We start from the raw sequence: 25,151 nt of genomic DNA on the forward strand, positions 1-25,151 counted from the left end.
TGAGGGACAGTGGACCAGCCCCCTGATGAAAAAGTTTGCTGACCCCTGGCCTAATCATAGCTTTACAATGGTGAAAGATATGATGAAATCACCCATGATAAGATTTCTGATTTCATAGAGTTCTGATGGCTTCCTACTCCTATGGAAATGTATCTACTCCATCAGGGCAGAAGATCGACATGTGAGAGGGTGGCAAAATGGGCACTCTTCTCTGGTTTCCCTTTTAATCTGAGCTGGAGAAGAATCCAGAGCACGTTCTTTCAGGTGGGCTTTTTCTGAGTTTGGCTTGGGAGAATGTTACTGGTATCCCATGGGACTCAGTAGGGGAGGAATTTCTGTCGGCTTGGGGGAAGCAACTGGCTTGTCACTCACATCTTCCCAGTCCCACAATGATTGTTCTATCACCTTTGGTCTTTGAAGCATCAGCCATCCTCCAACCCCAAACTCATGAGAGAATCAGTTGGGCCTCAGGTATGCCTCCCATTCCATTGCTTGGGAAGAAGGGACTGGATGAGTGAGATGCACTTATGATTAACAAAGAGAATATATATTCTTGAACTTGCCCTTTATATAATGTCTTCATTTGAAAGTAAAATGTGCTGTCTAGAAACATAAAAAAAATCACTGTGGTCTGAAACCCAGATTACACAACCTCTCCTGTGCACTTGAGATGTTATTGTTAATCTTCACATTTCAAGGGCTCCTCTCTAAAAAAAGGAAAAAATTGTTATCATGCCAGGCTCTGATTACGGTAAAAACAAACTCAGGACTTTATTTTAGTCTATTGATGCAGACACTGAAAGCAATAGGTCTTATAATGCTGAAAAACATAAAGGTGAAGACCGCCAGGGTGTTCTCCACCTTAAACTCTCCACAAACGACTGTTTTCCTTTTGACGCTGTCTGTAAGTTGTTGAAGTAGAGATATTTCTTCAGAGTTTTATAATTTGCAAAAAGCAAATTTATATTACATTACAAATTAAAACATAAAGCCTGAGGATGGCGAGGATATTGGTGAGGTTCGTGCACAAGGCTATACTTTTTACGCAGACGTCATTTGTAAAGTTCATTTATATCAAAGTTAATATTCAGACATTTGCAATTTTTCAAAGAAAGAAAGGTTAAACATGGCTTAAATGAAGTATTTGATAGAACAAAATGTTTTTTTAAATGTTGCCAAGAGTAGAGGCATGCTATTTTATTGATACCAATATCTTTTAAAAAAGAAAGAGCACTAGAAATAGAAAAACAAGAGAAATAAGACAACAGAATTCTGTGAAAGGGAAATGTGCAAGAGCCCAACATTTATCGGATCTGCATGAGTTGATTGCATCCCATTAATTTAAAGTGTTTGCTCTCTGAAACATTTACTTTAAAACAATTCACTTATTTTTGCATGAATACTTTGAGAGAATGTGTGCGGATTTTTAAAAGAGCACAGTTGAGGTCTATTGCCATGATGATCTTAGACGACTTGGGGTGACATCAAAAATTCCAAAGCTCTACTTTTTCATCCAGCAAAAAGGTGAAAGGGAAGAATACTACAGTATTTCCTGCAAAATCACAACGGAAAGCCATAAAGCATGTGTCACTATTGCAATGCAGGTGCCGTAATGCCCATAAAGAATCTTCTGGTATTGTTGATAAAAATGCAAGCTTCTCACTCATATTTGTGGAGAAGGAACTGTCAGCAGACCAGTTGGCTTGATTTTGTTGATGCCTCCATCCAAAATGCAAACCCTTGGATATTTGACTTTCACCAGGTGAGCTGCAAACTGAAGCAGAAAGACCCAATGTCAGGAAGATGCCTATCATTTCTGAATGTACACATACACATTAGCACAAAGGAGCAAGGTGGCTTGCTGGGATACCTGCATCATCCTATCAATCAAACCACAGTATTGCTTTACGAAATTATTTCAAGGTATTTTGATGGTTTGCCTGTTCTCTATAAAAACAAACAAACAAACAAACAAGCAAACAAACAGTGCTGATAAAAGATCAAAAGTTATTTCTTTCTTAAGGCAAGGGGTAACAGATCAGTGGTGAAACATGTGCTGAAGGACCCATGTTCCATCCTGGGCAAAAAAGAAAAGGAAGGCAGGAAGACAGATCAGATAACAGGTGATAGGAATCTTAGGCAAGGGGGAAGATAACACCAGGCTAGAAATGTGCACCAAAAATGAAGAAGACTCTTGCTCAAATGACAATAGATGCCCAATGAAAAGGCAAAGTAATACAAATCAGGCAATGGCAGTGGAGGCTAGTCCATTAGGGCAAATGGGGCACTTTTCCAGCAACCTCAGTCTGCCTTCTGTCTTCATACAACCAGTCCAGGTTGTGGCTGCCGCCTTCCTCCTTTGTCTCAGTTCTGCAGTCAGGACGATGGGGAGGAAACTAGAATTTGTTGGCTATGCCTGTGATTAGTTCTGGGATCTGCCAACTGTTGGGCTCCCTGCCTTCCACCCTACCAGCCACTGTGAAGTAACAGATTAACTTAGAAACAACAGAGAAACAACTACAGGACATTCAGAAGACACCAGAAGGCAACTCTGTACAGCAAAGTTTTTAGTGTTTGATGTTTTATTGTGATTTTATACTGCTGGAAGCTGCCCAGAGTTGCTGGGGAATATAAATGATAAAATAATAATAATGATAATAATTGCTATACAAAGATAAAAGAGGGGTTCATTGGGTTTAAAGAGAAACAACAACTATCCTTGTGTTTATGCTGCATAATTAAACTGCTTTAAGTAGAGGTTGGATGGCCACTTGTCATGGATGCTTTAGCCGAGATTCCTGCATAGCAGGGGGTTGGGCTAGATAGCCCCTGGTGTCGCTTCTAACTTTACAGTTCTGAGATTCTAAGCATACTTTCTCTCTTCACACACACCCTCCATATTGCTGCCTGTCGTGTGCCTTCAGGACATGGCCTGAGAAACAAATGGTGAACCTGCTGTATACTGAACTCCAGTTTCCATGAGTCCTAGCCAGAATGGCCAATGGGCAGGAATAATGGGAGCTATTGTCCAGAAGCAACTGCGGAGTCACAGGTTTCCAGTCCCTGTGTTAAAACCTCTCCCGTTGCTTGCAGATGATCTTTCTGCATGCCACAGCTGCTCATGTTGGGCTTGAACCACCTGCAGAGTTTGGTGAACACTCGAAGTACACTGTATACCTATGCAAACAGAGACACAGCTGATCACACAGATGTAGAGTACTGAGTGTAGCTGCTGCTAAACAAACCACTTTAGCAAAGACCAAGGCCAAACAACCTTGGCGTCTGTGTCTCCACTCAGGTTGCTGCCAGATCAACAGAAGGGCGCTGTCTGTGGTCAGGAGAAGGGGAAAACCCAGCGAAAACATTGGCTTTACTGTTACCCAGGGGATGACACGGCAACGATGTGGGTAGACCAGAAAATACAGCTCTTTGCCAAGAACTCGAGTTGTGTTGCTTTGGCTACAAGCAACCTTTATGGACTTTCCATTGGTGCATTTCAGCCCTCAGCTTTCTGTAGTGTGTGATAGCATGGCATGTCTTCTTAAATCTCTTCTCTGTCTTGCATTCATTCAGCCCACTCTGAATGAAAACCAATTGCCCTTACTGGAAAAACCCTCCTTAGTCTCGCCTTTGCAATTTCTTCACTCTTAAGTCCCAATGCACTCCTGCATGCAACCTTTCCAAGTTCCACCCTACGGTCATCTGACAGTTGACTATGCCCCTTATTCTTTTCTGCCTCCTATGCCTTTCAGAACACCTAGAGGATATCAGCTCTCATTTGGTCTCAAAGCTAATATTTTCCTTGAAATGCCAAATCATCCATCCACCTTATATTTTCAATATCCCAAGGCCCAATTATAATAAGTCAAAGCAACTGAAATAAAAAAAACATAACCTTCCCCTATTCTATCTGGGTTGAATTTTAGACTGTAAACTCCTTGAGGCAGCACCCTATCATGTTCAACTCTTGTAATGCACATTGATGGTGGAATAGCTGTTAAGGGGAATGTAAGTTATTGTGCAGAAAAACCAGCCATTATGCACATTCACCAGGTCTCACGGAGAAGGTGCATATTAACCTTCCATGAAGAAGGAATTGTGCACATTTCCTTATCAATATATAGTAGAAGGTCTCTACTATGATTCCTATGTAGCTTGACCCTACCCTGCTATTAAGCTTTTTTCCTTATACATTAACCCATATACAAACAAAAAACTGGGCTGATGAAGTCAGTCTTTTCTACCTCATTGTCAATGGCTTGGAAGGACCCCTAGGTCACCCTACACTACAGTATTCCCACACATACCTGGGAGATGCATCTGAGGACCAAAGGGAATCTGCTCCCAAGTGGTTGCAGCTGCATATGAAGGGGCCATGAATACAGAACTACAACCCTTGAGATCTATTCATAATTTCAAGTGAAAAGCCAACAGAATTCCAGTTATGTATTTTACGGCTGTGCCTTTGGCTTCCGCTTATTCAAAAGGCAACTGCGTGTCCTGAAGATTTGCTTCTCGCTCAGAGCTGATAAATCTTGCGCTGTGCTATTCTTCCGTAATGCCCAAGTAATCATGATGTAATAAAACAAGGATTTCACTGAAACTTTGACAAATGACCTTTTAAACCTCCCAACGGGACAAAGGGCTATTACTACCCTCATGCTGGGAGACCCTTAGCAACCAGGCTGGAGCGGATCTGTGACAACTGCTGAAATATCAGCTGTAAGAGAGAGAGAGATCAGCAGAGTACTGCGGAAGAAATGTAGTGCCTTTTGCTAGCTGGGTGGTCCAAAGGATGAGGAATACTGCAGAGAAAAGAAATGGCAAAGAGCTTGAGTGGAAAGGGACAGAATGTAAAATGTGACATGGAACTAGGTGGTCTTGTAAATAGAATTCGGGAAGATATTTATTGATGGGATGAAGGACAGCGTGCGCTTGCATGCATCATTTTCACCAGAGAGAGACATCCATGGATGCAATTTGAAAAGGCGACAAATCACAATAAACAACAATGAAAGCAGCCCCACTCTCCACCCAATTAAAAAACAGTTGTACAGTCATACCTCATGTTGCGTCCGCTTCAGGTTGTGTTTTCTCGGGTTGTGGACTGCCGAAACCTGGAAGTACCGGAACGGGTTACTTCCAGGTTTTGGCAGGCACACATGTGCAGAAGCACTAAATCGCGCTTTGCACATGCGCCGAATAGCAACCTGCAAATGCGCAGACGTGGGTTGCGAACGCTGCGGGTTGCAAATGTGCATCCCACACGGATCACGTTCGCAACCCGAGCGTCCACTGTATTGGATTATGTCTAGGCTCCATCTAGGTTACTATCCAACAGCACCAAATAAATGGCTTAGGCCATGTTTCATGCTCAGGTCTCACTTGCACCAAGAAAAGGTCAGAGGTGATGCCACACAGGCTAGTTGCCAGAAAGACACGACATCTTCTCCACCTGTGCTTTCTGCAAAGTAAAACATTGCTAGAGGAACATTGGATTGGCGGTTATTGCTAATTTCCTTTATACAGTTCCATCGGTGTGCATGGCAGTTTACAGAGTGCCAACCCGGCTAAGGAGTCGAAGAACGTGCAATTATTTCACTTACATGTACTTGGAACTTAGCTCTGGAAAACTAACTGCAGGACAGGTGTAGCCAGTGTGGTGCCCTCTTCATTTTGTTGGTCTCCAAATGCCACCACTAGCAGCCAGCAAAGCTGATGGGAGTTCAGTGTTCAAGAATATCCAATTACCCTGCTATAATTATAGGGGGTTAGTGCTAAATGCTCCCCCCCCTCTACTAATGATGCTAAATGATGATCACCCCTGATGTCTAGCACTTTAACTTTTGGCAACAAACATGGATGTGGCTGCAGAGGTTAAAATCACAGAATCATAGAATCAAAGAATTGTAGAGTTCGAAGTGACCCCAGGGTCATCTTGTGCAACCTCCTGCAATGCAATGAGTTTACCTCCTTCTTGAGCCTCAGATATGGAGAGATGGGTAGTGTCTACCCCACATTTTGCCGCTGGTAAAGACAAGAGTCAGCAGGTTGGTGTCCTCCCTAGCCCCTTCCCTCTCTTTCTTAAAGTGCTGCAAGCTTCCAAAGGCAAGTTGGGAGACATCCAGGGTCTCAAATGGTGTCAGGTGCAGCAACATCACCTTGGCAACGTAGCAGCTATTCAAGCTTTCTTGGTCTCCATTCAGTTCCTTGGTCCTTGTGCTAATGATAATGGCTGGCTGACCCCCCTCCCCAAACTGCCCTGCCCACTTGTTGTTGCCAGGAAGGCAGGGGCTGCCTTGACGGCTTTCCCCACCTCTTCTCTCATTGCTTGGGGAGGAATACCCAGGGCAGCCTGGATACCATCAAAGCCCCTTTAAGGCTAACCACTGATCGTTACTCATTTTTAAACTTTTTCTCCCAAATACATTTATCTGCTTTAGAATGTATAGCTCCGGCTTCTTGTTATACTCACGTATCAGAAGCTAAAATCTTGTGTTTACAGTTCTACTGTCAACTATCACGTTCCTCAATAGAAGGTAGGGTCAAGTTATGTTTATGTCCAGACTGCTGAGAGCAGTAAAACTTAACATCTTTCATGTATGTTGGTACGTTAGACACATCATGCACTCAAAGTGTATACAATGGAGATTCCATTAAGGGAGGGGGAAACTGTTGAGCAGCAAGTGGACTAAGGCACTTCATTTCTCTTACAGACAAGTGTAAGGGAAAAAATATGGAAGATTTGTGAAGGGGGGTTGGCTAAAAAATGCAGTGGAAGCAAACGATGGTACTTTTCTACATCATGCATTGGATCTTGGGGTTTCTTGGGAGCATATTGTTAAATGACTTAATTCAATGGTAATGTTTAAGTAACTATGGTCCAATATGTTCTTACACAAGAAATCCAGAATGAGGTAAATCAATCCTTCAGTGCTCTATCAGCACACAACCCCATTTTAGGAATTCACAATATTTCACTGAGATCATGATTACCAGACACTTATAAAATGCAGGCCGCTTTAATTCAATTAGCTAACTTTAAACATTTAAAAATATATAATACCATAATATCCTAAAACCACCAAGACATCTAAAAATATAGAGCTGAAGTCAACAAATATTTACTCAGAGTGGACCCAGCAAAAATTAATGGCCATGTCTGATTTGGACCCACTGATTTCAGTGGGTCTACTCTGAGTAAAAATTATTTGACCACAGTCCACTATAGCAGCAGAATTAAAAATAATGTGTGGCATTCAACAAATTTTACTAAGTAGACCTATTCACATGAATGGACCTAGTTTAGTCATGTTCATGTGTCTGCTCTCGAACATGACTAATGTTGGATACAATCCAGTATCAACAGACTCAAACAGCTCAAATGCACAAAGCAGTAGTAATATCACAAGTTAAAAACAACAGAAGTTAAACATCAATTACTAAATTATCCGGTAAAATCACTTTGGACGGAAAGGTCCAGAAAACCTGTTCAGAAGTCATCAGTGTGGGGACCATGTATACGTGGGTAGAAAATATGATCTGCATGGGGCCACCTAAACATATTACGCTGTTCTGCACTGATTCCACACACCATGGTGCACACTCTTAGATCCCTATTAGTTTCGTAGATGACTACTTATTTAACAAAGTCAAACAGTAAAGATCCTCTAGTGATCAATGACACTGGAAACATGTTTCTTAGATGTGGTTTGCAGCTGTACCAACCCTGAAATATGATGGTAATGAGGGAGATAAGTAGTGAAGAACAGAGTATGGTAAAAATGCACTTTTCACTCAAGATCAAGGAAAAATTCCTTGCATGCTCAACTGGTGAGGAATGTACACTTTCCACTCCATAATTTCAAGTATAAACTGACAGGTATAAGAGTCTAACACACAAGGAGTTTAAAGTTCCCATTCATCTGCACAGATGGAAAAATATGATAAGAGATAAGGCTACCACAGGCCAGCATACGCCAAATGAGAACATTTCTAGCTTACCTACTTTAAATCTGACCACACTTACCGCAGATCAAACTGTTTACTTAAAAATGTACAAGTATTTATTAAACAGTTCTTCCAACTTTTCAAAGTGGAAAGATCTCGCCACCACCAAAGACTGCTTAGTTAGTAACTTGCTGCAACAATTTATGTTGTGTTTGCATAAAATCAACACAGTCAGCTCGGGTGGAAGGAAGCAGTTCACAGGGTCTTCTTACCCAAGCTGCAAAATAACCCTAACCTTATTTATACAGCCTGTCCCGCCTTCCCACCACCTTGAACTTTACAAGGGACAATATACTTGGTGAAGCATCCGTTGATACAACTGCAAGAGTACTACAGGCGTTTCTAAAAAGGAAGCAGAATCAACAAATGCGCTAAACAGCAAAACATTCAAAGCCTTTTGGAAAACAACAAGGTTTCTATGTACTTCTCTTTCAACACCGTTCTTGGTTTTGAGGGCAAAGGGGAGCAAGATTGAACGCCACTAGGTCCAAACTAGACATCATATGGCAGATGTGTAACCTTTTCCTGATGCCTGTTTTAAAATGATACAAAGCTACAGTCTTATTCAGGCATCCTACTTCTGTGCTGAATCAATGTATGAAGGGGGAAAGGAAGGATGCAAATGCTGGCTCTGTCTCCTGTTGCCCTCCATGGGTTTGAGGTGTAGTGTTTGTGTGTGGGGGGACGGACTGCTCTACCTATGTTGGCTCCCCACATGATGCAACAGGGTTTTAAATCTTCCTACAAAAGCAGACCAGGCTCTCCACCAAAGATGTTATTCCTCCAACCTGTGGAGGGCAACAGTGATGGGAGGTGGAGTTAAGTTTGCTCATCGTTGCTCCCTCATTTCACCCCACTTTGCGTGATTTAATGCAAAAATACGATGCCTGAAAATAGTTTGTGGCTGACTGGGAGTGCAGGAAGGAGAGGGAGCTTAACCCTTCCAGCTGCACTGCTGTGCACCCTCAGGTTCCAGGCGTGAGAAACGATGTGGAGAAAAGCATGAAACCACGGTCCATTGGGAAAAGCTTAAACAGTCCCTGTTGGTCCTCCACTCTTGGCTCAGCCTCCCAGAGACGCCTTTCATGAGGAGGGGATCCCCCAAACCTGTTGAAAAACTATTTCATGCATCCACTGTGCAATGATGGGTGCACAGATTCAGTAATTAGTAAGCACTGAAAATATTCTACAATGATCATTGTGATGTGAACCAAGATACTTTCTTTTGCTGTCAGCCAAAGGAACAGTTCCCACATGGAAGGGTCACCAGGCACATTTGGAAACATGTCAGTTTCATAAGGGAAAGAGACATTTGCCAAGAATGTGTCTGTTTCCTTCTGCTTTATAATATCCCAACAAAACCTCGTGCAAAATCATGACTCCGACTTTGACTTTTTTTTTTAGTTGGTTGCCCATCTCTCCCTAATGGCGAATATTTCTCTGTGCTAGCAAGAATTGTGATATTTTGGTATTTGGAGCGAGGTATTTAAAAATTGTTCCAGAAAATGTGATAGTAACATTTTGGTAACTTTTCAGGCCAAAAACAAATGGCTGTGATGATCAAAAGTTCATGTGCCATAACCACAGACAGCTATAAAAACACTTGTAGGGTAAAAAGTTCATTTAGCTTCATAATCACCCCCTCCTGGCCTGAGCTCCCAAAGTTGTGTCCAAGAAAATGCTGTTCCCAGAGTAACAGAGACAAGAATGGCTAATTATTATTGTCAACAGATTAATAATGTTAAGCTTGAGCTTCTTTTTCACATTAAGAGGATTACTTCTGCACTGCAAAAGGACAACCCTGTCATTTCAGATCACAGAGAGTCAGCTTGCACGTTTAAGTGTATTAATAGAAATATGACAATTCTTCAGAATTAGTGCTCTTAGTAGATGCAATTAACTCACTATGCATTCAGTAATGTGATCAGTTTCAGAAAAGGTGTTGTTTACCATACCGGCCATTGCAATATTCTTCCCCCCCCCGCCAAAAGAAAGAAAGCAGAGATGTTTCTGTTCACTCATCTTGGGCAAGTTGTTTTGCTGGTTTCCTTGTTTGTTGACCAGGCGAAGAGGCCACACACACATTCTCTGAGCTACTTTAGTGACGCTGGAAACCATGTGAATTCCATTGCCCAAGTAAACAGGGTCCTTCAAATAGGCAGTTTGTGCCACACAAGAAAGAGATGGGGGAAGCCTGCTCACAGACAAAATCTAGCTATCTGAAGACTGTCCATAAGCAAGTGCTTTGAGACATTCATAAAATCAGACCTGCTCTGATTTTAAGCGAATGTGTGCAGTTAGCCTTAACACACAAATCAAGTAAAAACTGACAGAATTGTAACACCAGTGTTGAAACACCCCAGGAACTAAATTAAACCCTTACCACCACCTCAAGACTCCGTCTGTTGTTGTTGTTGTGAGTTACTGCTGCCAATCCATTATGCATTAACATATACAAAACACTGCAATACCCCCCCTCCAATTAAAATTTTTCAGGGCAGTTTACAACAGCTCATAAAACACAATGAATAAAAGCAACAATGAAACCAGTAGAACATTTAATAGCCAAAACCACAGAAGAAACACAAAAGCAACCATAGCAAAACCACACACAAATACGTAAGTGAATAAATTTCAGCGACACTCTTCCATGTCTATCATGGAACTGGTTTCGTACATGAGATACAGATTAATATCCCAGTAATCTAAAAAGTTGTATGTCCAGAACGAGTCTTTATTTCTGTAGAATTCTGTCTAGAAAATTACACACTACCGCACGACTAACTAACTGTTATTGTTAAACCTTCTCATCCTTGATAACATTGATGCCATCACAAAAAAACTTACCAGTGCTGCATTCTTTGCCACGTGTCCTACAACCACGACAACTCTCCCTTTAAAGCTCTGAAGAGTGGAAGTAGCAGGGCACTGGACAAGGTCTCCTTCAGCAGTGAATGCCGATCCAAATGGGATGTTGATGCTGCCAGATATATGCCCTCGATTAAAGCTGTGCAAAAAGTAGGTCCATTAAGGAAATCAAGGAGGAAGAGAGGAAAACCAAGCTCTGAATATCATCATCATTTATTCAATTTAGTACCCGACTGTCAGGGAACTGACATCGGAGCTAGAGGCGGAGGGAAGGCTCTCAAATGATGCTGGAGAAGGGCCCAGCAGGGAGAGAGGCAGCTCCGCAGATGGGGAAGCAAATCGGCGCAACACCAGGGATATAGAGGGGCTGATGGGGGAATCAGCGAGAGGGCTCCAGGACTCTTCACTGGACACCAGCGGGGAGAGCACGGGTCCTCCGCTACCCACACCCTCCCTGCGCAGAAGACCTCCGCGCAGAGAGAGTAGGAGGAGACTGGGTGTCAAACAACTTTTATGTTGGAAAAGATTTAAGAAACGCCCACTGACGGATTCTGCTAGCGACTGAGGCAGCCATGAAGTGAAGGGCTGCCCAGACTGAAAGGTTTAGCAAGGCAACAAAGCCTGGAGAGGCGGCAACTTACGCACGAGCAACCCATACACATTATACCAACCTTCACCGTAAGGTCTCTGGGGTGGTTATAGCAATTTAAAATTTATATTAAAAACCACAGGAATAAGGTGGGTTCTGAAAACACTTGTTTCAGGTGTGGAAGACCAGGATAAAGAGGTGTCTTCAACACACAACCATAAACTGCATCACGGAAGCTCCAGACACACCTCTTTGGGGAAGGAATTCCACAACTTGGGGTCTGTCACAGAGAAGGCCCTCTCCTGGGCCACTACTCCCTAGACAGTCACACAGATAGAGCCTTTTGCTGCACCTCTGAATGAGTGCCTGAAGTGCAAAAGGAGAGCGCTCTGCAAATGTTGACTGTTCACATGGGATGCGAGTTTAAAAAGCCCCAAGCAAGTAGTAGAAAGTGGCCTTATATTGAGTCAGGCCTTTAGTCCATCAAGCTTAGAATTGTCCATACCAATTTGCAGTAGTTCTCCAGGGCTTTTGACTGACAGGGAACTTTCCCAGCCCTAGGTAGACATGCTAGGGATTGACGTTAGCACCATGTACTCGCAAAGCACTGGGACTGCCATAGCTCTCTTCTATGGAATAAAGAGACTGAATAAGAAACAAAATCCATACACACCTAGATATGATGCATTTGCAAGAACAAAAGTTGTTACCTGATGGGGAGGTAACAAACATTGAAGTTTGGGTGCTAAAAATATGAGATTGCCCACAATCAATGCCATAGTAAGACAAAGAGATCCCTGGGATCTGGGACCATGATGGGGCCAGATGTGAAGCCTCTAGGACAGACATAGGCAAACTCGGCCCTCCAGATGTTTTGGGACTAAACCATCATCCCTAGCTAACAGGACCAGTGGTCAGGGATGATGGGAATTGTAGTCCCAAAACATCTGGAGGGCCGAGTTTGCCTATGCCTTCTCTAGGAGCTGGAATATGGTCCTGGGCCACCAGTTGGTTACTCCCATGTTAAGACCTTTTTAAAGTTATTGGTTACCTTTTCATTCATTGTAAGTGCAAAAAAGTTAGCTTCTGCATTCATGCAAGTGATATGCATTCAATATGCATTTTACAGAAAACATTTTCAAGTATGATTTGTGGTGGTCAAATAGTCATGGTTTTTCAACTCGTGCTCACCTTATGTCTTCAAGAGTCTCGGGTGCCAAAGAATGCTACTTTTTATTCCTGGATCTAGTATGAATTGCCTTGGAAAGGCTTAGATTTAATCTAAGATTAAGAGATCCCTTTAAAAATAATTCATTTGAACAGTTCCATCTGGATGACTGTAAAATTTATATGAAAGTATGAAGTTTGTAAGATCACCAATAAACTAAACCATCCCACTTACTTAGCACAGTTCATTAATTTCTAACTCGAAGGAATAACTATTTATTGCATTCCAAAATTTACAGACCCATAAATCTATGGAGTCAATGTATATATTTCAATATGACATGGTAATTGTAAGACATGACAAGGAGAAAAATGCCTTTAACCTTAAGAAGGTCAAATACAGTTACTTTTTTGATTAAAGTAGTTGCATTAGTCACTATGCACACTTCAAAATGTCTTTTGGATTCTTTCTAATCTTAGCTGGTTATCTTAGCCACTCCATTGCTGAGATGATTACAAAAGCTAGAAATTTATGCAAAGGAGGTTATAGGACCATAAAGAAATTTTGCTGGGAATTTCATGAAATGAATGGACCACCACTCATGTTTTTGCAACGTGCTTAATGAAATGAATTGTAGACAATTTCTATAGAAACAAAACTATCACCTAGCTGTTACCTTAACCCCCCCCCCAAAAAAAAACCCCCCAAACATAGCCCAGACAACACTATCCTTTTACCAGGAAGCTTCACCTTATAAAACTGGAAAAAAGAAAAGCCTCTCAAACTTACAACAGCCACCAGATTGTATTTCAGTAACTCCTTAGCTTCCAAGTGCAGTGTTACATGGAAAACGCCGCTAAAAGAAATAGGACACCTGTTGCTAGACCCTGCAGAGCACGTGTTTTCCATTAAATTATGTAAAGGAAAATGCACTAAGCTGCCATCTGCCTTCTCTTTTCCTGAAGTGCTTGGAGGGGTATGGCAAAGTCCTGGGAAACAGCTAGCAGGAATTACATGGGTATGCAGAGGGGTGTAACAACTAGGACAGCTACAGGTTGGCAACACAATTCAGCAACACTGACTGGCCATCAGAAAAACGTTCTATGCTCATACCATTCAAACAGTGGTTTCCAGTTATGGTTTGGATGTGAACTATAGTTAGGTTTAACAAGTTTCTCCATTTCGATGACACAACAAACTGTGTTTGCCATGGAGCAGAAAGTGCAGAAAGGAGTAGGAATGCCCTTTATGTTTCAGTAAAATGTAATTGAACATGCAATGCAGTTATTCACTCTAGACCTGTAGCTCATCTTATCTGAACAAATCTAAACATGCAATGTTTAACCTCTTCTGGAAAATGTTGCTTCCTGTTTATTTCTTGCACTAAAACCCAACTTTATTAATAAACATTTAATCACACCATCTGGAGGGCCTAGTTTTTAAAAGTTTATTTGCCTTGCCTTGAATTGAATAGCTGCATTAAATTACAATTAATAGTTATTACTAGCAAACCTGCTCACATTTCTGGTTTTTTTCCTCAACATGCCAGGGAAAAGGGAAGGCAAAATTAAACAGCTTTGCTGTGAATGCATTCGGCTTAAATATTAAACTCTTTCAGGAGAAAAACCTCAGAAGACTAAACAAGAAAGAGCTTTTGATACTGAAGCCTATGATTGACAGGAAATTTCTACTGGTGTATGAAATTAATAAACATACAGAAGAAATAAATATACTTTCATGCTTCTTTGACCACTGAAGGTTGGGTTTTGGCATATTTTCAAGCTATAACTGTTCCATTTTGCTTATATAAAGTTGTGTTGTAGAACAGTCTCTACCAAGCTGAGCTGAAAGGATAACTTTCAGGATATAATCAAGGGTAACTTATTTCTGTCTGATATGACTCAACAGGTGACTACTAGGAAGGCTATGCCAGTTCTCTGACTTCTGCAAGAATTCAAGTGCTATCACCAATGCTATCTAATATTTATATGTCTTATAGCTCTAATATTCATAGTGATCATCTGTAACTTCGGGTTGAGTGTCTTTACATATGCTGATAACATATATATTTATTGTGGCACTCAAGAGCTGTCACAGGTCCTGAACCAGTTTTCAGAGTCTGTGTTCAAGTGCACGAGGGAGACCAGAATAAATCGAATCTATACAAGCTGGAGAATAAATCGAATCTATACAAGCTGGAGGTGATGTTGGTAGACAGTTGCTGCAGTTTAGCTTGGCTGCGATTAATGTTTTTTGGGGGACCCTTTCTGATCAAGTAAAACACATGGAGGTCTCACTGATGCAGCACTAGCTCTTGAGAAGCAGGTCAGAGTTGCTGCTAGGAGAGCATTTTTCCATCTTCACCTAATAAGGTTGCTTTCCCCCCATTTCTGGACAAGTCAGACCATGCAATACAGATCTTCTGTAATTTCCAGACTTGGTTACTGCACTCTCCCTGAATGGGACTGTCCTTGAATATAACCTGGAAACTGCACACCTCCCGACAGATGCTGAGTGCATCTCCTGAGTGCACTTTCTACATCCTCAATAACATGCGGAAGTAATTCTCCTTGAAGTCCATTATGCTTCCCTCTATCATGTATATTACAGGCTAGTCCTCACTGAGATGTTCAACCTGCACCTAGGCTTTACAACTTCAGACTGCAGGCAGGAGACTCACGTGAGCAAATGCTCCACCAAGTAAATAATCTGAAAATGTAGGGTTTACAGATTTACAGGGTTTACAACATTAGATGTCAGGGAGAAAGAAGCCAGGCCAAAAATCTTCTCCCTAACTCACCAGATCAGTTAAAACTCCCTGCTGCAGCAATGTAGCACTTTCAGTTGAAATTGGCAAAGCAATCTACGGCTTTTCCATTTAGAAGGATACTCCTCGCTGTTACGGATGTCAACGATAAGCAGCTTGGGCTTGCTAGATTTTGTTTTCTTTGTTGGAGTCTTGAAATGACCAGGTCCTGTCAGTTCACACAAGTCGATCAAATCTTCAGCCGAGATCCTCGGTGACACTTCTGATTTCAGATCATTCAACTTGATAGAATCCCTGGACTTTTAAATGGATACAAGAAACGAGAAAATAAAGATGAAACAATGTCCTTTAGCAACACAATGCCTTCATCCAGCATTGTGTGCAATCTCCCATTTCCATTAAGAGTAAACATTGTTTCTCTGACAAACTCCAAGCTATTTTATGCTCTAACTCCCATGGGGCCACACATAATACAAGCTCTCCCCCAACGCACACATTTCATTCATCGCGGTGACAAGCATTTTTGGTATCTCTGAGATATTACTCAACGCAGCACCCACATATCATCCACCAGTTTTCAATGAACAGCTAGATGCTAGACCATGCAGAATGGGTGCTACTGGTTGCCTGAGATGTTTTGTGTAATCAAAGCACATATTCCTTCTACTTGAAATATGGCAACTTGATGCAAATCACACAGGGAAACTGCCATCCAAAGCCTCATTTACAGCTTCCTCCTTGACTCAGTAGAAAGGTTAGCCTCCTCTCTTCTACTACTGAAGGAAAGAAATCTCAGCTGCAAAGCTTCACAGCAGATAGCAATCTTACGTTTCATATCTTACACAAGCTAAGAAAAAGAGCATATACGTGTGGCAACCAAGGAGATAGGAACAAAGCAAATAGCACCACAAGACAATTGCAGCATATATATGCGGCTACCCTCTTCAGTTTGATTGATACTGCATCCTTTGGGTACAACAATTAAACATAACATAGGGGGGAATAAGGGAAGACAGACAGCATCTATTTTAGAGCTTTACTTCCTTTATAATGATGACACCATCTATGTCTAATATATCTGCCCAATGGACTAACCCTAGAGGATTATTTCTCTACTAGACATGAAATTTAATACTCACTGTAGGGCTATTTTCATTCTTTTTTTAAGATGAAGAATACTATTTTCATGATAAAATATACAGCTTCTTTACTGAACCATGACATAAAACAGTAACACTCCACAAACAGCACTATGCTGAGCTACATTGGCTGCCAAAAAGTCTGCATCCACTAGCCACATCTTTTTATACCTAAAATTACTCAAATACTTACGAAGAAATAAAACTCTGCTATGGCTAAGCTTGCAAAAAGCATTACTTTGGCTCCTACTGTAAGCAAACAAATTCAGGACATTTGAACACCACAGTATTCTAGTCCATAAAACATGCCTATGTTCTGCACTGTAAACTGCGGGCTGCAACCCAGAGTATTACTGGGTTAGTCACACATTGAGTCCCCCAACCTGCATGGTGGCAACATCTCACCATTACTGTTGCATAGCTTCTTGGAGGCAAGTGTATTTGCTCCCTCCTTCCCTCTATGTCAGTGGTTAAATTCTATTCAAATAAATACTCTCTCTCTCTCTCTGTGTGTGTGTGTGTGTGTGTGCACGCGCATGTGTATGTGTATGTCCTAGACAACTGCTACCAGTCCAAGTACACAGTTCTGGGCTATACGGACACACAGTCTAGCCTAGTACAAAGTAGCAACTCCTTGATTTCTGAGTGCACACACGGCAATACAAACACATTTTTCCAGGTTCCTTACTTGCAGACATGACCATGCAGCTGTTCCCTTGCACACTAAAACACACATGTGCCTAACTTATGTGTTGCAATTTAGGTGTACACTCAAATGCAATGGGTATGATACAGCCAGCCTTAAGTGCTCTGAAATCACATTCATTTTAATGAGTGAGAATTAAGTGTCTGCTTAACTCCCCCCCCCCAAATTTTGCAATAGTAAACTGATAAGCGGCAGTGGTGCCTCAGTGGAGCCCCAGTCCCCCCCCCCACTTCAGAAGAAATGAAGCCACTTCAAGCACTTTTGAAGTGAGGTACGGCATGTGCTAGGACAGAGAAAGACAAAAAGAGCGAAGAAAAAGAAAACAAGGGAGAGTCCCACAGCTGACCAAGTATTTGTTTTTTCTTTTGTATAACATACCATCAACATTTGCTCTGCTCTGCGATAATGGTCTTTGGGAGTTTACTTTAGGAAGTGATCAGCACACCTCGGAGGAGAAATGCTGCTCATGGCATGAAAGGAATTGCAATTTCATAAAGGAGGCATCTAGTGTCAAGCTGTTCGGAGAGTGTTGGGATGCAAAGGGAACTGTGGAAAACCATCAAAGGAGTTCTGCCGATAAGGCTATCACTTGGCTCCAAAAGCGCAAACACCTTGCCTAGGCAACGTCTCTTGGCCTTGTTTGTCAATTCCGTGCATTTCTTATGCTTTGGAACTCCTTGAAAGGGCAAGCAACAATTAGTTGCAAGGTGCAGCCAATGGGATAGTTAAGGGGTTTTTTTCCTAGCCACAAAACATATGGCACGCTTTATAAAATGTGAATATTGCATGTTTCAGCATCACACACATCCACACATCACTCCAAATGAGCAAGGCAAGCTTTCAAGAGACAGGACAGGACAGGGACTTGTCAATAATCTAAATTGATCTAAGGTTACCAGATTTTTTTCAAAGAATCCGGGGACACTTATTGTTCGCTACATACATGTGAATACTGAGAAAGCTGTAAATCCGGGGACTGTCCCCAGGAAACAGGGACATCTGGTAACCTTAAATTAATTAATCTATCTATCTAAAATCTATCTCCTTCAGTACCAAGCTATTGGAGGAGGGCTGAAAACACCACACTTGTTGGCATCTGTCTATCTTTAGAGACATCGGAGTGCGCCTCCAGGGGCGAAGGCAAACGACTGCACTATCAGCACCAAATTGACCTTCCAAGGATGTAAGTCTGGCCAATGTGCATGGCGGTCTTGGGTTGCCCAGACGACAAGACCCCCCTCACAGCCTGGCTGATGTGGTCCAAAGGAAAGCAGAGCAATATGTTTGGCATCAGCTGGGCTGCGGGAGTTTCTGGAAGGCACCATCCAACTTTCTTGGGGACTCCACTCTGGATTTGTGTAGGGTTTACTCCTTAGTTTTTTCTTCTTCCGAAGATATCATGCAAAGCAGTGGAGGTTTCCCTTCTCCTAGATGGGCTACTTTGCAAGGTTGATGAGCCCCATCTATACCTAAGGTAAAGGTAAAGGGACCCCTGACTATTAGGTCCAGTCGTGGCCAACTCTGGGGTTGTGGCGATCATCTCGCTTTATTGGCTGAGGGAGCCAGCGTACAGCTTCCGGGTCATGTGGCCAGCATGACTAAGCTGTTTCTGGCAAACCAGAGCAGCGCACGTAAACGCCGTTTACCTTCCCGCTGGAGGTATTTATCTACTTGCACTTTGACGTGCTTTCAAACTGCTAGGTTGGCAGGAGCAGGGGCTGAGCAATGGGAGCTCACCCCGTTGCGGGGATTCGAACTGCTGGCTTCCGATCGGCAAGCCCTAGGCTCTGTGGTTTAACCCACAGCGCTACCCGCGTCCCTTTTATCTGCCCCTAAAGCACCACACTAATAATTGAGTAATTATGCTCTAGGTATTTCTCTCTCTGTAAAGTAAAAAAAAAAAAGCAAATTCAAAGAGACAAAAAATGTATTTCCTAAATTAAAGAGCAAACAAAATAAAATATTACCAGGCAAGTTCCAAAAGTTTATCTGAGATCACCCCACTCCCCAGGCCACCACCAAAGGCCATTTCCATTGCAAAGAAATGTTTCTGTATTTAAATTAAGACAAAGGTTACATTTTCATAATTGCTAAGAGAGAAGCTATCTGCTTGTTGAATCAGCAATCAGCACGTTGGATACAGTGAGTAAGCCATCAGAAAGTGGGGCCTTTTAAAATAGCACATTCCACAAATTCCACGGGAGAGGGAAATGGATTCTTTTTTGCTATTCTTCCTCCATGAAGAGAAGGCTTACTCAGAAACTCTGTGACTAGGCCTCAATAATCTCTGTTACAGGAATAAAAGCCCATGCACAACAGAAACAGTATGATTACAGGAGCAGGGAGAAGCCCTGGCACAAGATGAAATACTTCCATTGGCACATTCTTCAGAGCAGTTCTAGGATCAAGATGGTACTGGAACATAAATAAAAGGTCACGTGGCCATCAAACCACAAAACAGCTCAGAAGTTCAAAAAGTTTGGGGAGTCAGGGAAGTTAGAAACCCAAATTAGTGTGCTCATGAAGAACAAAGATATACACTTCAAACTCCAAACAATAAATAGCTGACGTGGTTTAGTCAAGCAATGTCACAGTGAGAAAACATCTATACATAGCTGTTAACTGTAAAATGAAGGAAGAGACATCAACAAGGAATGCTGACATCAACAAATGGAATTTTTTGTTTGTTTTTAGGTTTATTTTATTGATTTTAAAAAGAAATATGTCCTTTCTGCAGAATGGTCTCAGTGAATACATTTTTTTTTTTAAAAAAATTAAGACAATAAGAGTATGTTTAGCCTTAATATTCTGTTCTATATACCCAAAAAAAATCAATGTAAGTTGAAAGTATAAAAACTCACCAGATCACTCCTGGGAGCATCCTGATAGTCGGATGAGAAACAAGACATTAAACTTCTTGAACAGTTGCCTTCTCCGGCTTGCTTGGGATGCTGTGCATATTGTCTGTATGTGGCACTCTTAGGAGTCCAGCAGAAAAGATTGATTGATTCACGGACACAACGTTCTATGTCGATTTCTGAAAAGAGGACCGCAAGGTGTAATGGCTGACGTGGTGGATAGTGAACCTTGGTGAGATCAAAAGAGTTTTGGAAAGCCAAGAACAAACTTTTTTTGGTGGGAGCAAATCAAACCACATTCCCTGGCTCAGAAATAATGGGAAGCCAGGGACTGTGGTTTGTTTTGCTCCTGGCATGATCAGGGGAAGAGTGAAGTGCACACATTTTGCTCTGGTGGATGCGGCCTAAAACCTAAACTACCGTATTTTTCGTCCTATAGGGTGCACCGGCCCATAGGATGCACCTCGGTTTTTTGGGGGGGAAATGAATAAAAAAAATTTATCCCCCCCCACCGCGGCTGCCGCCCCAAGCCTTGCGCACACCTGCCCGAAGCACGGGGCACCCTCCGGAGGGCTCCCCGTGCTTCGGGCGACAGGCTGCCGCCCCAAGCCTCGCGCGCTCGGCGGGACCTCCTGCCGGGCGCGCAAGGCTTGCGGACACTCGCCCGAAGCACGGGGCACCCTCCGGAGGGCTCCCCGTGCTTCGGGCGACAGGCTGCCGCCCCAAGCCTCGCGCGCTCGGCGGGACCGTCTGCCGGGCGCGCAAGGCTTGCGGACACTCGCCGGGGCTGCAGGCTGCTGCCCGCAAGCCTTGTGAGCCCGCGGGAACTCCCACCGGGCTTGCAAGGCTTGCAGATAGCTTCCAGAAGCCTGGAGAGTGAGAGGGGTCGGTGCGCACCGATGCCTCTCGCTCTCCAGGCTTCAGCGAAAGCCTGCATTCGCCCCATAGGACACACACACATTTCCCCTTCATTTTTGGAGGGGGAAAAGTGCGTCATATGGGGCGAAAAATATGGTACCTTTAAGACTCCCGCTACTTCTTAAATGACTGACATCTAGCCTGGAAATCATCTAAAGGCTACTCAGCAAAATTAAACGAGCCTTGTTAATGGACTTATTTCCTGTAGGTTTAATGACATGGAGAAAAGAATCTGTTGCCTAATTTTCAGTGGAAATTTAGCAGCTGTGTTTTGTCAAAACGAAGCAAGTCATTAATCTCCCTTGATTTGATCAAACTGTCACACCTGGCTGGAGAGGCATTTGAGGCTGCAACAGCTTATATTCCACGCTGCAACTCACAATCACATATTACACTTCTGTAAAGTGTTATCATATGATAACTGATAAATAGCAAAGCCCTACAGCCTTCAGAAAGATGCCATAATCTCCAGCAGTCATTTTAAACTTTCAGTCTGTATTTCCCAGGGACGGCAGAGCACACAGAGCACAAAGTTAAGAAGGAACACAGGTGACAAGAGGGGAATTTCACAGCAAAGCACTTGAGCGCTTTTCTGCAAAGACAGATCACTGGAAAAACAGAGCGCTAAACAAGGGATTATTGACACAGAAAATCTTTCATTAAAAGTGTGGCAAATAGTATATATAAATGTGACAAAGTGTTTCTTTTGCATATCATTAAATCCATTCCAGAAACCTGCTTCTTTCTGGCGACCCTGCATGCGAAGAGGAAATTTAGAAAAATTGCTTGTCACTCTTAGAAAGAATGCATGTTAATAGCATTGGCCTGGCCTTTGAGTCCCAAGCATTTTATTTAATGTCCTACAAAACTTGCCCCAGGCACACAGACAACACTTTGGGAGGAGAAAGTAAGATATCAAGAGGTCTGCTTGCAGAAGCCTTTCCTTTTCACATAGTTTTCCTGTGAACACACATCTTATAGCTTGGTAGGGCTCTGCCTATTAGATACTGCATTGCTTTCCACCTGACACGAAAACATTTTCACTAACTGATGTTACTATTTACTTGAAAATCCTCCATGTTTTCTATTGGTTGAACATGGCCCACAATCACACTGCAATGCTGCACTGTGTTGCACCGTATCGATTTCCTTTTTTAAAAAGTAGTTAGGTAAAAGATTAAGTTCTGAATTCTTGCCTGGTCCAATCGTATGTCTTTGGCTGCATCTGCACAATTGGTAAACCAAATAGGCATGCATCTTTTGCCCCCACGACCCATCCTCACACTGCAGAAGAGGAGGATGGAGACAATTTGGCTGGGCCTGGCAGGCCAACAGCAGTGCCCTGAGGTTTGCCACTCCTATTCTAAACCCCTTGGAGGTCCCCCACCACCTTACAATCAACTGGTATATACAAATCATATGAAATAAAATAAATAAATAAATAAATAAAATGTATTACGCGCAAATGAAGCTGCAGCTCTTTTGAAAATCTGATAGAAATGGATCTTGTCTGGTTTTTCCATTTAAAAACAAACAAACTTTCATACCCCAAATCCTGCGTTATCTAGATACACATGCATATACACATACACATAAACACACACATAGTTAACAAGTAGCTATTCATAAAGCCTGGAGGCTTTGTATGTATGGAGAAGCCAAATATGAAGATGCTGATAAATGTATCTGTATAGAAGCTCGTAAGAGATATTAAATGCCAGGTAATTAGTCTATATACAATATGACCAAGTATACAACAGCCAGGGAGCTGATAAGAAAGAGCGAACGTGAAATTGTTTGGGGTTTCTTCATCCTTAGAGCTAAAAACTAGGATTGATAGGCTTGAATATGTGAGCATCACATATATACAAGTGGAAAATGGGTATAATTAAAGGATTCAGAGCTTTAGGTAAAATGGCATCAATCTTGCAGGCCTCAACATTACAGAACAACTTCAGCAAGCAGGTGTGTGCTAACAAATCACTTTCTATCTGTACCAAAGCCAGCTTCACTACCCCATACTTGGCTGGAAGCTATTAAATATTGGCACATAGGCAGTGCTTCTGTTCTCAAATACCATTATTCACCTTTGATGAATTTTTAGAACTGTTTTATAAACACATCTGCCTCTTGCTCTCTTGACAAAGGCATCAAACACAGGTGATTCAAGAATACGTAGGGGTAAAAGAACAAAACAAAACAAAAAATACCTTTCATAAACAAGCGGCTCTTGTGTCTTTTTCTTGAAAGTGAAACAGCAACGAATACACCTTCCTGGGAGGGATGGCGAGAGGCAAGTCAAGCATGTGACACTTCTCCTCCAGCCTTCTCTGTCTGCAGGGACAGCTTCTGGAGAAGCTGTCAAACATGCTGCTTGCCATGTGAACAACGTATAAGGAGGTCAGCTCCTGCCTCCTCGTAAAGGGAGGCTTCGGATTCCAGAGCTGCTTTCAATGTGATGCACACTTGTAGATATTTTCTAAGGCAACTGTTGCTTTCCAGTTCTATTAGAACCTATGGTAAAAGGTAAAGGTACCCCTGACTCTGGGGCTGCACGCTCATCTTACTCTATAGGCTGAGGGAGCTGGCATTTGTCCACAGACAGCTTCCGGGTCATGTGGCCAGCATGACTAAGCCGCTTCTGGCAAACCAGAGCAGCGCATGCAGTGGTTTGCTAGTCTATCAAAAGGTAATGAGATTGCATCAAATGAGATTGTAACGTTCTGCTCTGGAGAAGGCCAAACACACCCTAGTTAATCAACTGTGTGGAAGAACAAGAAGAGTAGAAGAAGAAGAGTTTGGATTTGATATCCCGCCTTTCACTCCCTTTAAGGAGTCTCAAAGCGGCTAACATTCTCCTTTCCCTTCCTCCCCCACAACAAACACTCTGTGAGGTGAGTGGGGCTGAGAGACTTCAGAGAAGTGTGACTGGCCCAAGGTCACCCAGCAGCTGCGGAGGAGCGGAGACGCGAACCCGGTTCCCCAGATTAGGAGACTACCGCTCTTAACCACTACACCACACTGAAATCAAGACAAAACTGGTTGCTAAGATTTAAAAGGAAAACACAATACTGGAGTCCCAAGCTCAAGAGGAGAGCTGGGACATGAACTCCCTTGTGAGGCAGTTAGGGCCCTTCAGAAACGCAATGCGACTGTAGGAATGACGCCACAACTTCAAGGTCTGCAGGAAGTCTGGGGCTCATTGTACCTGTCAGAATGGAACTGGTTACTCACCACAGCAAATGAAACCGCAACACATATTACTGGAAGATCTATTAGGAAAGGTGTGTGGTTTCACACTATGGCATGCCCAGTTAATTTAGTTCTCTCATATTACACTTCTACAACTTAGCTATCCAATTTTGCTTTTTCCATCTCAAAATATGTCCTACAATTAATTCAAACTCTGCTCAGTGCAATGCAAGGACCCATCTATATTAATATTTTCCATCTCCCTAATAAGATCTTACACTCAAAACCCAAAAATATCAACAGAAACTTCATGAACCATAATGGAAGACATCCAACATAGAAACTTGCAATACCTGGCAAATCAGAAAACAGCAAAATGCATTCGTTGAATCCATTAGAGAGAAGTCGGTCCCTCAGCTGTTGCAGAATAGCCACTCCAATACAGAAAGGGAAAGAAGAATTCCCAAGTAGTAATGTATCCCACAGATGAAATATTTTGTGCAATGGAAAGACATCTGCAAGGGGTGGGAAAGACGGGAAAATTATGTTTAATTATCTTGAGAGACTAGAAACCTCACATGGCCCATCAGTAGATCAAACCAAACTAGCTTGTTCCGAACTCATATGTTTAGAAAAGGTTGTGTTGACCTGGAACTGTTGACAAGAGTAGTCAATGTGGTGGTGTTGCTGGACTACAGCTCCCATCATCCTTGACCATTAGCCATGCTGGCTGGGACTGATGGGAGTTGGAGGGCAGCTTCTTGAAGGCACCACCTTGGCTTTTGCTGCAGAACGAAAGTGGGGAACCTGTGGTCTTTCAGATGTTGCTGGACTACAGTTCCTATTACCCTTGGTCATTGGCCATGCTGGCTGCATCTGGTGGGAGCTGAAGTTGAACAACAATGATGTAACTGATAACACAAACTCAGTATGCAA

At 42.5% G+C, this 25,151-nt stretch overlaps 1 protein-coding gene across 4 annotated transcripts in view; it reads right to left on the bottom strand.

Annotated features, from left to right (window-relative positions):
• Positions 1-746: 746 nt before the first annotated feature.
• The window catches only part of TBCK (TBC1 domain containing kinase), an 84,174-nt gene continuing 59,769 nt past the window's right edge, over positions 747-25,151 (bottom strand). For all 4 annotated transcript variants that reach the window (XM_082236919.1, XM_082236917.1, XM_082236918.1 and 1 more), the window contains 5 exons: positions 24,569-24,730; positions 20,109-20,284; positions 15,526-15,701; positions 10,858-11,017; positions 747-1,774 (listed from right to left, as the gene is read on the bottom strand). In XM_082236919.1, the coding sequence (XP_082093045.1) occupies positions 1,664-1,774; positions 10,858-11,017; positions 15,526-15,701; positions 20,109-20,284; positions 24,569-24,730 (785 nt within the window). In that variant the 3' untranslated portion in view covers positions 747-1,663. The remainder of the gene's footprint in view (positions 1,775-10,857; positions 11,018-15,525; positions 15,702-20,108; positions 20,285-24,568; positions 24,731-25,151) is intronic.

This window comes from Podarcis vaucheri, assembly GCF_965113315.1.
Source record: "Podarcis vaucheri genome assembly, chromosome: 9".
NCBI classification, from domain to species: domain Eukaryota; kingdom Metazoa; phylum Chordata; class Lepidosauria; order Squamata; family Lacertidae; genus Podarcis; species Podarcis vaucheri.